Here is a 13,828-nt window from a genome sequence, read left to right as displayed (position 1 = left end):
TATGTTTTAAGACTATCTTGCCAGACTAATTCTTCCAGGTTGTTGGAACGCCATTTCCTTTCAAGTTTTCGTGATGTTTGCTTTAATTTGCAGGTTTACCATGGAGCTAACCTTCTTTGTTTTATTATCTTCATTTTTAGAGGAGCGACAGAATCGAGTGTCGTTCGCAGTGAGCCTGCAGCACTATCAACTAGATGGTCAATTTGGGAGGGGCTGCAATTTGCATAGGAGACCTGTGTTATTTTGACATAACATTGAATTAAATGCAGATGGGATCGCTTCCTTGAATTTAGCCACAGCACTATCAGATAGACATATAGAGTAGGAGTTTTTGCCTAATGGCATGTAGTCCAGTAATAGCAGTTCAAAAGTTATTAAATAATGGTCTGATAATGAAGGATTCTGTGGAAAGACCATTAAATGTTCAATTTCAATGCCATATACCAGAACAAGGTCGAGGGTGTGGTTAAAACAGTGAGTGGCTTCATGTACACTCTGACAAAAGCCAATTGAATCTAATAATGAGATAAACACAGTACCACGGCATTTCATTTTCAATGTCCACATGAATATTAAAATCACCTACAATAATTAGTTTATCTGTTTTAAGGAATAAACTTGATAGAAACTCAGAGAATTCAGATAAAAATTCAGAATAAGGACCAGGAGTGCTGTACACTATAACAAATAGAATTGGCTGTCGTGTTTTCCAGGTTGAGTGTAAAAGAGTGTGCAGAACAAGGCTTTCGAATGAGTTATAATTTAGTTTAGGTTTAGGGTTGATTAATAGGCTTGAGTCGAAGATGGCTGCAACTCCACCTCCTCGGCCGGTGCCTCGAGGAACGTGAGCGTTAATATGACTGAGCGGAGTGGATTCATTTAAGCTAGCATATTCTTCATGACCCAGCCAGGTTTCAGTAACACAAAATAAGTCAATATGATACTCTGATATTAAATTGTTCACTAGTACAGCAGACAGAGATCTGATGTTTAAGAGTCCACATTTAATTCTCCTATTTTGTTGTGCTATTTCAGCGTTTTTGTTTAGGTTTTTATGTATAACTCCTCTTCTGTTAACTTTTGGTTTTATTAATATAAGTGGTGGGAGACGGCTAACAGGAGCTACCTCTGGTCAGTCCGCACCGGCTACTGGGGGCTGGCTAACTACAGCAGCTAATGATTGAATTCCCATGGGGCAGAACCGTGTTTCCAGTTCACTAAACCTCGCCTCCATTGCTACAAATAAACTATATTTATTACATGTACCATTATCACTAAAGGAGGCAGAGGAATAGCTAAACATTTGACACACCGAGCGATTGTGATTGAGTGAGCAAAACTAGTGTACATTTAAATGTATAGCAGATAGTTAGTCACTATAATGAAGAATCAAACAAAATTAACTGTGATGAGCTAGAGCAGCAAAAATATGCTACTAGTAAAACACAAACACTGGTGACCGGAAATGAGACAATACACTTACCGCAGCACATCAGCACCTCCAGTAGTCCAACATATGTAGTTAAACATATAAACAATATTATCTTGATCCGTTACTCCCTAACCCACCACTCCCCAATTTCTCTCCCAAAGAAAAGAAAAGACAAAAGCAAGGAAAAGAAAGAAAATAATCTGGATAATCTGACAGGGTCATATTACAAAGTCAGTTTGTGTACAGTATATAGATTCCTAAAAACTGGTTTATACTAAAATCTAATAATACTTACTCTCACTTTATTTCATTCTCTTTATCCCCTGTAGGCCATAAGGCCACAATGAGCTCTCACCATTCCTAGCAACATGTTGATCCTCACCCCAAGTTCATTTTAGCTACCTCTAGGTGAGCAGGTGGCAATACAATATTCAATAAAAAAGAACAGCACTGCTCTGTTTTGTGTCCTCTGCTTTGTTTTCTTCCTGTTCTTGTTTGTTGGAATGATACCTTTTTGTTGTGCTAATTGGCACTTACTACTTCCTAATGTACAGTATAGTATAGTTTGTGCCCCTCAAGTGTGCTCAAATAATTTAAAACCTTTGAACATTCTTGTGTCTCTGATTTGTTTCATTCATGAACTTACACAGTTTATAAACCGTGCACACAGATTTGTAAACCGAGAGTAGAGATTTACACATGGCCCTAACCCTAACCCTGAACTAATGCCTGAAAAGTACTAAGTAATGGCAGCATAATCATGAAGTAATGATACAACAAAATCAGTATGTTTGTTTGCCCTCAGGGTACTTAAAGGATTATAATTTATAATTATAAAGTATTTATAATTTGTAATTAATGTCTTTATTATTTCTTGACTGGGCGTTGTCACTGTGACCAGCAACCAGCGGAGACTCCAGGAAGCCCAGCTAAGAAATACTCCAACACATAGCTTAACCCAGGGTAATGTGTTAATTAGTGAGCTTTGGAGGTGCTGGGAGGCAGATTTTGTTACCTTTGGACAGAGCCAGGCTAGCTATTTCCACCTGTTTCTAGTCTTTATGCTACGCTAACCGGCTGCTGGCTGTATAGCTTCACATTTACAGTACAGGAATGAAAGTGGTATCAATCTTTTCATCTAACTCTTGGCAAAAGAGTGGATGAGTGTATTAACCAAAATGTCGAACTATTCCTTTAATGGTTAATAAATAATTCACTAAAAATGTATAGATCTATAAAGCATTAGTAAAGGTATTTATCAAACATTAATATCTCTTACAATGTAAATCCTTTATAAAGTGTGCCTTATTAAAAAGCGGCACCTCACTCAGACTCGAAGTACAAAGTAGTCTTTTGAAGTTCACATTTAGCCTATTTTTTAATCTAAGCGCCAACATATTTAAGGAAGCAACAATTAATTGTTGGTTATGTGCCATGATGCTGCTTCAAAGTTAACAAGGAAGGAAATTAGGTGGTGGTCAGCATGCAGGTTTACAGATATTAGGAATCAGATTCTGGTATTTTCAAGTGTCTTACTACTATTGTCGAGTTATTATAAAGACGTTTGCTACTTTAGCTGTTCCTTTATAAACTCGGGATTTTGTGAGTCGAACAAAAAAAATGAAGGGGAAAGGTGAATCATAGTGATTGCAGCCAAGCGGGTCAATCACCGCGTCACCGTGACACAGGTCTGATGCATTTCTCGCTCTTCTTCTCAGCTAAATTCATGGAAATCATAATTACACCCGAATCACAGTTTACCAACTTTATGGGCAGAGATATATATATTTTTTATTTGATTAATTTGTACTTGTACAAACTTGTTCTTTCATGCCAATATAGCCACTGAATTGAGAGAGAGAGAGAGAGAGAGAGAGAGAGAGAGAGAGAGAGAGAGAGAGAGAGAGAGAGAGAGAGAGACCTTATCCCTGAGCGTCTGTTTCGCAACCAGTCTGGAGTTTTCCGCTCCACCGTGGTTCATATCTTCAAGGTGACGGATGCCCTGCAACGAGTCAGGGCGAGCCTTGCAGACTCTGTGATGAAATTCAAAATGCGTAAAAAAGACAAGTTACTTTGACAGCGAAGCAACACGTGCCGCGGGGGGCACATTAAATACTATGGCAACTTTGTGGGTTTACTTACAGTCTCTCCGCAGCTCCGCACATGAGTAGTTCAAGGGCGCTCCCAAGTTTCTGAAGCCAACAAGTTTTTTACTTCGAGCTTCCACCCGCAGCCAATCGTGTCATGTTGGATAAATTTGGACTGCAGAGCGCAGGTGTGCCCGTCTCCAGCGCGGACCTCCAGCTCAAACTGACGGATAACAAGAGCAGCCTGGCCGCAGCAGGGATGGGGATGGAGAACGGCACTGGGAAGAAACTCATAGAGATAACTGGACCGGCTTTATCCAAAAGAAAACTTCTGGTCGGCTTAGACCTCCTCTGCCTCTTTCTTGGTAAGTATCCACATATAGGCTACTACAGCAAAAATACGTAAGATATGTTATTTCACTTGTTGAATGCATTGCTGTGTAGGTAGTGCTTTGTTGATGTACAAAGTATCACTAAAGTACTAATATAATTAATTCCAACAAAATAGTGCCATTATAACATATCTGTAAGTTTATGGTTGTTTGTGTCAAAGAGATGCTGATACAACTCTGTGGTCAATGTTAAGGCCATCTGGTGTTTGCACTGGACTGCATTATATTGTAAGGTGTTTCTGTTATTCTGTCCATCCATACATAAGCTACTGTAAAAATAGCAACAAAAAAAGATATTATATATATATATATTCTCTGGTTCCAGCTTCTCAATTGTGAGACTTTACACCTTTATTGTCTTATGTGACTACAAATTTGAATATATTTAGTCGTGAAGTGTTGGTTGGACTAAAGAAGCAATCTGATACCATCACTGTGGGTGTCACGAAATTATGGTTTTTCACCATTTGCTTACATTTTGTGGACCACATGATCAACCGATAAATTGAGAAAATGATCGGCAGATTAATAGACTGAAAGTAATCATCAGTTGCATATTTTTTTCATACAATATCCATTAATTTTTAGCTTTGAAGGCCACAGGTGAATTCCCTTAAAAGTTATTCCTTGCTATTAAAGGTTTCTCTGGTGAGGGTTAATGTCAGCCGTGTTGAGTTCTGTTCCGCTTTGTTTACATCCCTTTATATTTAGTCCACAAAGACAGTGTGTGGCTACATTCACTCATGTGGGCCTGCAAAATATGAGCAGCAAATTAACACCAGGTTTGTAAGCAGAAAGAGGAAAGAACGAGAGAAAAAAGAAGGAAAAACGAAAGAAAGTGAGAATGTTTTTCAAGTTCTGTCTCCATCTACATGTATCCCTGGCTCTTTTTTTTCCACTCATGCGCGCTCTTGAGCTCTCGAGCTCTTCGTGCCAGCTGGTTCGTGCATTGCCCAGGGAATTCTACAGTTTCCATGACAACTTCCAGTTCTCAGGGTAGAGCCGGGCCAGGGGGAATTGTATTTGGTATAAATAAATAAATACATGATCCACTGTGTCTCTGTGTGTGTGTGTGTGTGTGTGTGTGTGTGTGTGAGTGCACATAAGTGTAATTGTTGACCCTCCCTCCCATGGTCCCTATATGTGACAGAAGGGTGGTTATGTAATGTTGGCTAATTGGAAAGAGCTGGAAGCAGAGGTAGTCTGTATTAACAACAGATTGGACATGTGCATGAAAGGAAAGAGCCATGCTAGAAACATATCTCTCTCTCTCTCTCTCTCTCTCTCTCTCTCTCTCTCCTCTCTCTCTCTCTCTCTCTCTCTCTCTACTGTGTGTGTGCAGGCATGCAAGACGGGGGAAGGCAGAGACACACAGAGACAGTGTGAGGCTGGTTCTGGCTCTGGTCTGCTGCGGCATTTGCTCTTTGTTTTGTAGAGAAGAGTTGAACTGAAGTCACAAACAACCCCCCCTTTCTCTCGTCATCAACAGAAATGCGCGTACACACATGTGCAGTTCAAACGGTTCTCTGCCTGCTTTACTCTTCTATTTCCAGACCCTCACATTCCTTATAGTTGTCTAACTTGTTAGGTTCTCCAGAGACTCCAGAGGTTCTCACCCTTATTTTCCCGTAAAACTATTCCTCATTCTCCCCATGTCGTATTCCCTGTCAGTAGTATTATAGCCTTGAATTTCTGTTGCCTCTGTCTTTCTTTTTAATTTTAGACCTTATTACTTTCATCTGTGATTAAAGTGATACTTAATGTGTGTCTCTTGGTGTGTGACAAGGACAAAGAGTCTAGGGTATCAAATCTGCACTGGTGAATTATGGTGCTATAGTTTTATTGAACATCAATTCTTTTGGGGTACTGTCAAAAATGTGTCCGTAGCACAGAGTATCAAAAACTGTCGTGCTGAAAGCTGGCAAAGCTGGCTAAACAATGCTCGCTCAGACCCTTACTCTTCTTTATTTGATCAGATTCAAATCATACTTTTGCCAGATTTAGGCTGTATAAGTTCATGCACGGCTGCTTGTGTTTACACAACCTTTAAAAAGAGTCTACAGCCATGTTAGCAGCTCTGTGAGGCTGTACTTCTTTTGTGACAATCCCTGCAAAAGTTGCTGAGAGTTACTCAAAACCACCAATCACAAATCTCAACCTCATGGTGGCACTGGAAGAAAAGTCAGGGGATCACCAAAGTCAAGTAGGATTCATCCTCTGGGGACCATGAATGTCTGTACAAAATATCATGGCAATCCAGCTGATAGTTGTTGAGATATTTCAGTCTGGACCAAAGTGGTGGACCGACCGACATTGCCTCAGGGCCACGCCTCTAGCATATTGAAGAAAAACACCTTAATTTTCCTCAAAGTTAATTATTGAAAAAAATATTATTTTGGTTTTGGTACAGAACCACAGGTGTTATTTTGGCACAAGTATTAAAAGATTCCAAATGATACCTATGCCCTTCTGCACGTATGTATGGATAGCAGAGTGTCACATGACTAATGTTGCAGATTCCTCCCCAGTATCATCTCCAGTTTCCTCATCACAAAGAGGAATGTCTATACTCCCACTGGGGATTGTTGTGATATCAAATCATATCCTTCTTGGTCTAATTCCTTTCATCTCCCTCTTCCTCGTCCTCTTGTGCAGCTTCCATCCCTTTATTTGCATGTGAGCTGAAGGCTGTGAGTCCTTACAGAAGGGGCTTCATTTGCGGGGACTCCAGCATCACCTATCCTTATCTGCACCGAGAGGCCATACCAGATGAATTACTCATCGCTGGCGGCATCATCATCACGGGCCTCACTGTGAGTACTCATCATCCTGATCATCCCAGTGATAGCAATCAGTCCATTACTCATTTTACAGCATGTCCCAGCCCGCGAGGAGGATGAGGTGAATGTAATGTGACGGTTCTGACTATGTGTCCACCTCCAGATTGCCCTTGGGGAGTGTTACCGGGTTCGCTTCAGAGGCGTCCGCTCCAAGGCCTTTGTCAGGAACCTGTATGTGTCCTGCCTGTACAAGGAGCTCGGCTGCTTCCTGTTCGGCTGCTGTGTCGGCCAATCACTGACCAACATGGCCAAGCTGAGCGTTGGGCGGTTGCGACCACACTTCCTGTCTGTGTGTGGTGTCACCTATGCATCGCTTAACTGCACACCTGGAACCTACGTCGCAACAGTGAACTGCCGCCAGCCTGACCACCGGTTGGAGGAGGAGGCCAGGTGTGTGTGTGTGTGCGTGTGTGTGTTTATGCACATGTGTTATGTCATGTGATGTGTTTCTAAATACTTCTCCAATTTTTTAGGAAGTCCTTCTTCTCTGGGCACGCTTCCTTTGCGATGTACACAATGCTCTATTTAGCAGTAAGTATTTCTATCTATCTTTCCATTGCACTCTCTTTCACACATTCTCTCTCTCTCTCTCTCTCTCTCTCTCTCTCACACACACACACACACACACACACACACACACACACACAAACACTGGCAAACACAACTTGACTATCTCTCCAATTTCAAATTACCATCTCTCTACAAAATGCAGAGAGAATGAATGAAACAGGGACCCATCATCAGTCCAGTTAGCAGCAGAAAGCGAGAGAATGAAAGAGGAGAGGGAGAAAGAGAAAGACTGAAAGGAGAAATGGGACAAACAGAGACAGCTTTGTTCTGCTGTGGGAGGAGTGTGACCTCGCCTCACCGCTTCACTGCTCTCCTCTATTGTGTGTGAGCGTGTGCGTGTGTGAGCAAGTTCCTGCATTTATATGTGTGTCTATGCAAATGGCTGCAATATGTACATGTGTGTATAGCATATTAATGTGTGCGCCATCTTGTGTGTGTGCAATCTCGGCTTGTTTGTTCATCACTACTTTCTCCTACTGTTGCCCTTCTTTATGTTACGACAGTGTTGCTTTACATTTAGCGTGCATAAGAAGGGACGATGAAAAACAAGACACATCCAATGTGCCAATCCAAGATTGTTTTTCTTTGTTTTTACCATAACTTGAGATCTTGGAAGCTCCATCAAGTGCGTCAAATACTGTACATTTTTGGTAATACTGTATGCACTACTAAAACATGTTATAAACCAAAATGATGGTGCATTTTACTGTATTCAATCAAGTTATCACAAACTAATTACTACAGTACTTACTAATGAATACAATACATTACACACTATTTGAGAACTTGTATCAATATATTATGGTATTCCTTCCTACATTCAGATTCCCTTAAAATTTCAGATTTCAGCTATTCTTTACATTGTACCCATTTCCCTAAATGTTCAAAATGACCCATTAATGAATAAGGTCAAACATCTTGGTCATTATTTACAGTAACAGATCATGTCCCTATTGTTCTATGCATGGACTAACATTACGTTTATGTTTGTCGTGTAGTTTTATCTGCAGGCGCGGTTGACATGGCGTGGGGCTCGGCTGCTGAAGCCGGCGCTGCAGTTCTTCCTGGTTCTGCTGGCAGTCTACACAGGTCTGACCCGCATCTCAGACTACAGGCACCACCCGTCCGACGTGCTAACAGGCTACATACAGGGAGCCCTCACTGCTTACTGGGTGGTCAGTATACCTTGCCTGCTTGTTTTTGTGCATCAGTGCGTGTCCACATGTCAGTGTCTGTTAAAATCCTAAGGTTGGGCATGTGTTTGTGTGTTCCCCAGGCCTTCCACATCTCATCCATGTTTAAAACCTCGAGTTCAGATCTGTCTCCGACTGAGACCCTGGACAGCCCCTTGTCCCCCCACCATACTGTCTGCTAAACCTCACCTCCACCAGCCCCTGCGTGTACCAACATCCGCCTGTAGTCTGGTTTGGATAGACAAGAGATTCGAAGAATGTGAGACCATTTCCTGTGAAGTTAAACCACATACCTCAGTATTTGGACAGAGCGTGAGAGAGAGAGAGGGAGAGTAGAGCTTGTGAGATACTGTATCAGAGAAAACATATGAACTGAGAGAAAGGAAGAGGGAGGGTGCTGAAAACTATACTGGCTGCTCGACTGGAGTGTTGTGTAAGCAGCCCGAGTACTTAACCCTTTGTCCTTATGACTGACCTTAACTTCACATGTGATACTTACCTGTGAGATGAGACGACTGAATCCTGAACACATACCACTACCACTGTATTCGTCACCTGTAAATATATACAGATTTTGTACAACTCGAATGATACTGTAAAACTACTTGTTGATTTCTGTTAATTATTGTATTATTAATTACCGCTTTGTAAGGATTTGGTAGGATGTAATATATTTTGTACACACGTGATATATGTTTTAGCTGTTGTTTTTTTTTTTACATAAACCCAGTGAATGTAATGGTGTTGAAGGAAAGCAAAAATAGCGAGAAAGCAACTCATTTTTCCTAATGTGTTGTACGATTTAGATGTGGCGGGATGTGTCCATCCTCCTGTGTGCAGTGTGTTTTACACGTAGTTACACATAGTTTATTAATGAGAGAATGACTATGAGAATGTCTACACAATATATATAATCCATGTTTGAAAAGTATGGACTCTACTAGTTCTCTGACTTTTTTTATAATGCTAATGTATGTTGCAAGTCTACTTACCAGTCCAAGAGCACACAGATCAATAAATAAAACTGTGATTTAAAAAAATATAATCCTTGTCTCTTTATGTTCAGTTTGTGACTGCATACACATTTTGAGAATAAAATGTTTGGATGTTATTGCATTTTTTAAAAGATGATTATTGTACATCCTGAAGTTCAAAACAGAACTGGGCAGGTAGCATTTGCTCGGTATATTAGAGCTTTTTTGCTGAAAACTGCTCCCTGCTGCTTCCATAAACAAATTCGATGAGAGCAGTTTGACTGAACCAATACAGTAAAGTTGTAGGCTGCAAAACCAAAACAATTAGCTGAAAGGTGCTAAAACGCTGAGCTAGAGCAGATGGGACTACAGAATCAGGTGATAATTCTCTCCGGGTTAGTCACTATGAGCAACACCTTTCACATCACACATTTGACTTATTTTTCATATAAAAATATTATTATATTATCATATTATTCTATTAAATATTAATTAGTGCAGCTTTAAGTAAATAGCTGTCCACACACCTGCACTTCAACTTATTAGTAATTTAATTCATTTTAATAATGCTATAAATGTGTGGACCATACTTTACTCTCTGTCTGTCCTGTATTGATTGTTCTGTCCTTTTTACCTTCTTGGATGAGCATGTTCTACCTTGGCTTCAGTATGATTTTTTGTGCCAGTAAATTGAAGCTGATAAAGCTCTTTATTGCTTCAATTCATCTAAAATGAAATAGAACTTTTACTTCGTTGCCAGAGTTGGAAAAAGTACTCATAAGACAGCCGAATGGCCTGTCAGAGTTGTTGTAGCTGGTTGAGGTCGAGCTAATTTGGCTACCTTCTATACTGTTGGGTTTTTAAATCTGTAACAATGCTTCAGACTTTATAAAATCATTGTGTTTAGTATATAAAACCTTAATCAGCAAAGTTAGTAGTAACTGTAGCTGTCAGATAAATGTAGTGGAGATGAAGTATAATGTAGCAGAAAATGTAAAGTACAAGTACCTTAAGTACAGTACAATACAGCACTTGAGTAAATGTACTTAGTTATGTTCAACCACTGTCTGTAACAGTATTGTTTTTAGCTTTTTATTTGTCTAATTCAGTTTTTCTCTACATTATATGCCGCAGTCTCTCCTCCCCTTCCTTTTCCACTGTAGATATCTTTCTCCTTTTCCTGAAACCCTCCCTCTCCCTGTACATCCACACAAAGAGAAAGACAGGAACATTTATTTCACATGTTTACTTGAACTTCAATAGCAATACAAGACAATCAGAACACTTGAGGTCGATATGTACAAGGATCTCAGGGGGTTGCAGAAAAGTTCTGAGGTTTTATATGATCTCTGGCTCTGGAGTCAAGAGTTCTGTTGCTATGACAAACTCCATGGCAACGAGTTCCATCACCAACAGTTAGTGGCAGGTGGAAGGTGGGGGGGTTGGGTGGAGTTTTTGGTCTTGATGTGAAAATGGGATTGGTCAAGAGTTCAAAATCAGTCAGAGGGGATGTGTGTAAGAGGCCCCCCAGTTGATATTGATAAAATGCTTCACTGTGATACATTAATTATACAAGAATGATGTATATACAGGCACGCACTCACACACACACACACACACACACACACGCGCACGCACACACACCCTTACACACACACGCATGCTCATCAAGCTACACACACACTCGCACGTACGCTCACACACACTTCTGCTCTTTCCTCCTACAGTATGTAGCCTTGTAAAGCCACTATAAAGTCATGCACATGTTCTTTGAAAGGATTTTTTGGCAACACACAAGTGCTTCTTTGACACACTGCTTGCTTGCTACAGGGAAGGAAAACACCCAGCCGATGAACCAATAGAAACTTAGACGATGGGCAAATAAAGATAAGCACTGATGAGATGGGACGACACAGCAGGGTTTGAGGAAAGAGAGAAGAGGGAGAGGAAGAGGAGGAGGAAGAGTTATAAATGGATCACAGTCATAGAAAAGTAACAAAACATGAAAAGGGGGAAGTCTCGTGGTGATCAGGAGATAGAAGCAGGGAGGAGCCATCACTGTCATCATCATTACCTTCATCATCATCATTCATTATCCTTAACAGTGTCATCATAATCATCATCATCGTATCCATCAGTTTGATCATCATTATTTGTTGTTATCACCATCATCCTCCTCCTGCCTGGTTTCTATGCCCCGATCACCACCGCCCTAGTCACAGGCTCGTCACCCGCTGCATCTGTCCGTCGTCTCCCTCAGAGGCAGACTCTGCTGAGTACACTGCCTCTCCATTGGATGCCAGAGGTGGCGGCTGGTAGAAGGTCTGCAGGTGATTGGGCCGAGGCCCCAGCGGGGGTCGCCCCAGGCTGTAGGGAAGTTCCAGGGCGGGCCGCTGGGGCTGGCCAGTGGGGCTGACCTCTTCTGGACCTTCAGGGCTGCTGTCGGGGTACGAGAGGGTCGGAGGGGAAGTGCGGGTATAGAAGCGAGGAGGGGAGCTGCTTCGGCTGTACACCTGGGGGGAGTGGCGTGAGTAGAGATTGTTTGGTGGCGAGTTAGTGTCTCGAGGAGCGAAGATATTCGTTGGGGGAGAGCTTCGGGGGAAGATGCTGAGTGGCGGTGAGCGGCGGTCTCCGGGGTAGAGCGGAGAGGGGTTTGAATCTCGGGCGTAGATAGGTGAAGAGTCAGGGTCAAGGTCGAGGTCAGGGGTCAAAGGCAGAGCAAAGCTGTCAGAATCCTCTCGTTCGCCGTGGTACCGAAGAGATCCTCTTTTCCTCGCATCGAGACCTCCATCTTTGCTCTCAAACAGGAAAGATTCCTCCCTGTCTATATCCATCCCTCCCCTCCACACATCCAGTGCTCTATCCTTCTGTTTCTCATTCTCTCGTTCAATCCCTGCCCTCCATCCATCTCTGTCCTTTAAAAAAAAGGATTCATCTTTCTCTCTCTCCATCCCGCCTTTCCAGCCGTCAATCCCAAAATCTTTCTTCTGAGTTATAAAAGTCTCCTCCTGCTCTGTCTCTGCTCCTCCCCGCCACACCTCCATCCTTCCACCTCTCTTCTCCAGCAGATGAGATTCCTCCCTCCCTCTCTCCATTCCACCTCTCCATTCGTCCATCTCTTCATCTCTCTTCGGAGAAGTAAAAGACTCATCCCTCCCTCTCTCAGTTCCTCCCCTCCATTCGTCCATCATTCCGTCTCTTTTTAAGAGAAATGTCTCGTCCTTCTCTCTGTCCTGGCCGCCTCTCCATGTCTCTACGCCTGCCTCCCTCTTATTCATCAGCAGCGGCTCTTCCAGAGCCTTGTACAGGGGCTCAGACTCCTGTGGGGGAGGGGGAGGAGGAGGCGGGAGGGGTCTGTCCCGGTAACGTTCCCTGTCTCTCTCCCTGTCTCTCTCTCTGTCTGTCCCTCCGTTCGACTCCACTGTGTTGCGGTGGCGGGACAGAGTGCCAGGTGTGCGGCTGAGGGTGGAGTAGGGCCGAGCCTGAACATCAGGGGGACGCGCTTGCTGCCTGTCCTGGAGCCCGCGGCGACCCAGAGTGCCTTGCAGCTGTGACCTGTCCCCATCTTTAAGCAGCTCACGGGACTCCGAATCTCCAGGAACCCGTGAGTGCGACCAGCCATCTTGTAGGCGTGGCGTCGTGGCATGATCTTGTCCACGTGTTGTGGAATGTGTCTCAGCATCTTGTGTGTGGTGCCTCGTATGCGCCCAGCCCTCTTGTGCGTTGTGGCGTGTGTTTGGCTGCATGGTGGCAGCCCAGCCCTCTTGGGGTGGCTGTGCGTGTCGAGTTAAAGTGGCAGTGTGAGTGAGAGCTGCCCTGTCGTGGTGGTGTGGCCTCGCCAGGCTTCCGTAGCGCTCAGGAGGAACAGGCATGGGAACTGAGGGCCTCAGGTTGCTCTGCACCAGCTCTGAGATGATCATCTTTTCCAGCGCAGCTGCATCAGACAGGTTACGACGCATTCCAGCACCGCTGCCCAGATCCGTGGCTCCGTGGGGGGTGAGGAGGGCTGGTGAGATGTCATCCCCTCCTATCCCAACTCCTCCCTCCCTCAGAAGGTCAGTGCTGCCCACCACTCCAGCTCGGGACCCGGGGGTGGTTCCCAGACCGTGCAGGGTGAAGGTGTTGGGGGTGTAGCCTCCATTGAGACACACACTGTCCAACCCACAGGACTCCTGGCTCTGGGACACACTACCCTCTGTTGGTAGAAACAGGAAGATGCCAATTACCGAACAGGGATAAAAGATTGACATAAAGAGATTTACACAAATGAACGTATGAATGAATGAGCAGAGTTTAGGGTTCATGTGCCTACTGAGGGATTTGGATACTAACAATATTCT

The 13,828-nt window shown here is 43.2% G+C and overlaps 2 protein-coding genes across 3 annotated transcripts in view; one reads left to right on the top strand and one right to left on the bottom strand.

Moving 5' to 3' along the window:
- The first annotated feature begins 3,379 nt into the window (after positions 1-3,379).
- Positions 3,380-9,559, top strand: LOC122873751 (phospholipid phosphatase 3-like). Its single transcript, XM_044190878.1, has 6 exons — positions 3,380-3,884; positions 6,567-6,724; positions 6,855-7,141; positions 7,225-7,282; positions 8,320-8,496; positions 8,598-9,559. Exons 1-6 carry the CDS (start codon positions 3,677-3,679, stop codon positions 8,694-8,696), a joined length of 987 nt encoding a protein of 328 aa, XP_044046813.1. The 5' UTR covers positions 3,380-3,676; the 3' UTR covers positions 8,697-9,559.
- Positions 9,560-10,719: 1,160 nt separating this feature from the next.
- Positions 10,720-13,828, bottom strand: part of LOC122873609 (adhesion G protein-coupled receptor L1-like) — a 32,965-nt gene continuing 29,856 nt past the window's right edge. For both annotated transcript variants that reach the window (XM_044190538.1, XM_044190539.1), the window contains one exon: positions 10,720-13,683. In XM_044190538.1, the coding sequence (XP_044046473.1) occupies positions 11,705-13,683 (1,979 nt within the window). In that variant the 3' untranslated portion in view covers positions 10,720-11,704. The remainder of the gene's footprint in view (positions 13,684-13,828) is intronic.

This window comes from Siniperca chuatsi, linkage group LG3, assembly GCF_020085105.1.
Source record: "Siniperca chuatsi isolate FFG_IHB_CAS linkage group LG3, ASM2008510v1, whole genome shotgun sequence".
NCBI lineage: Eukaryota > Metazoa > Chordata > Actinopteri > Centrarchiformes > Sinipercidae > Siniperca > Siniperca chuatsi.
Note: the sequence above shows the minus strand (reverse complement) of the source record. Positions and strands in the feature narration are given on the sequence as shown.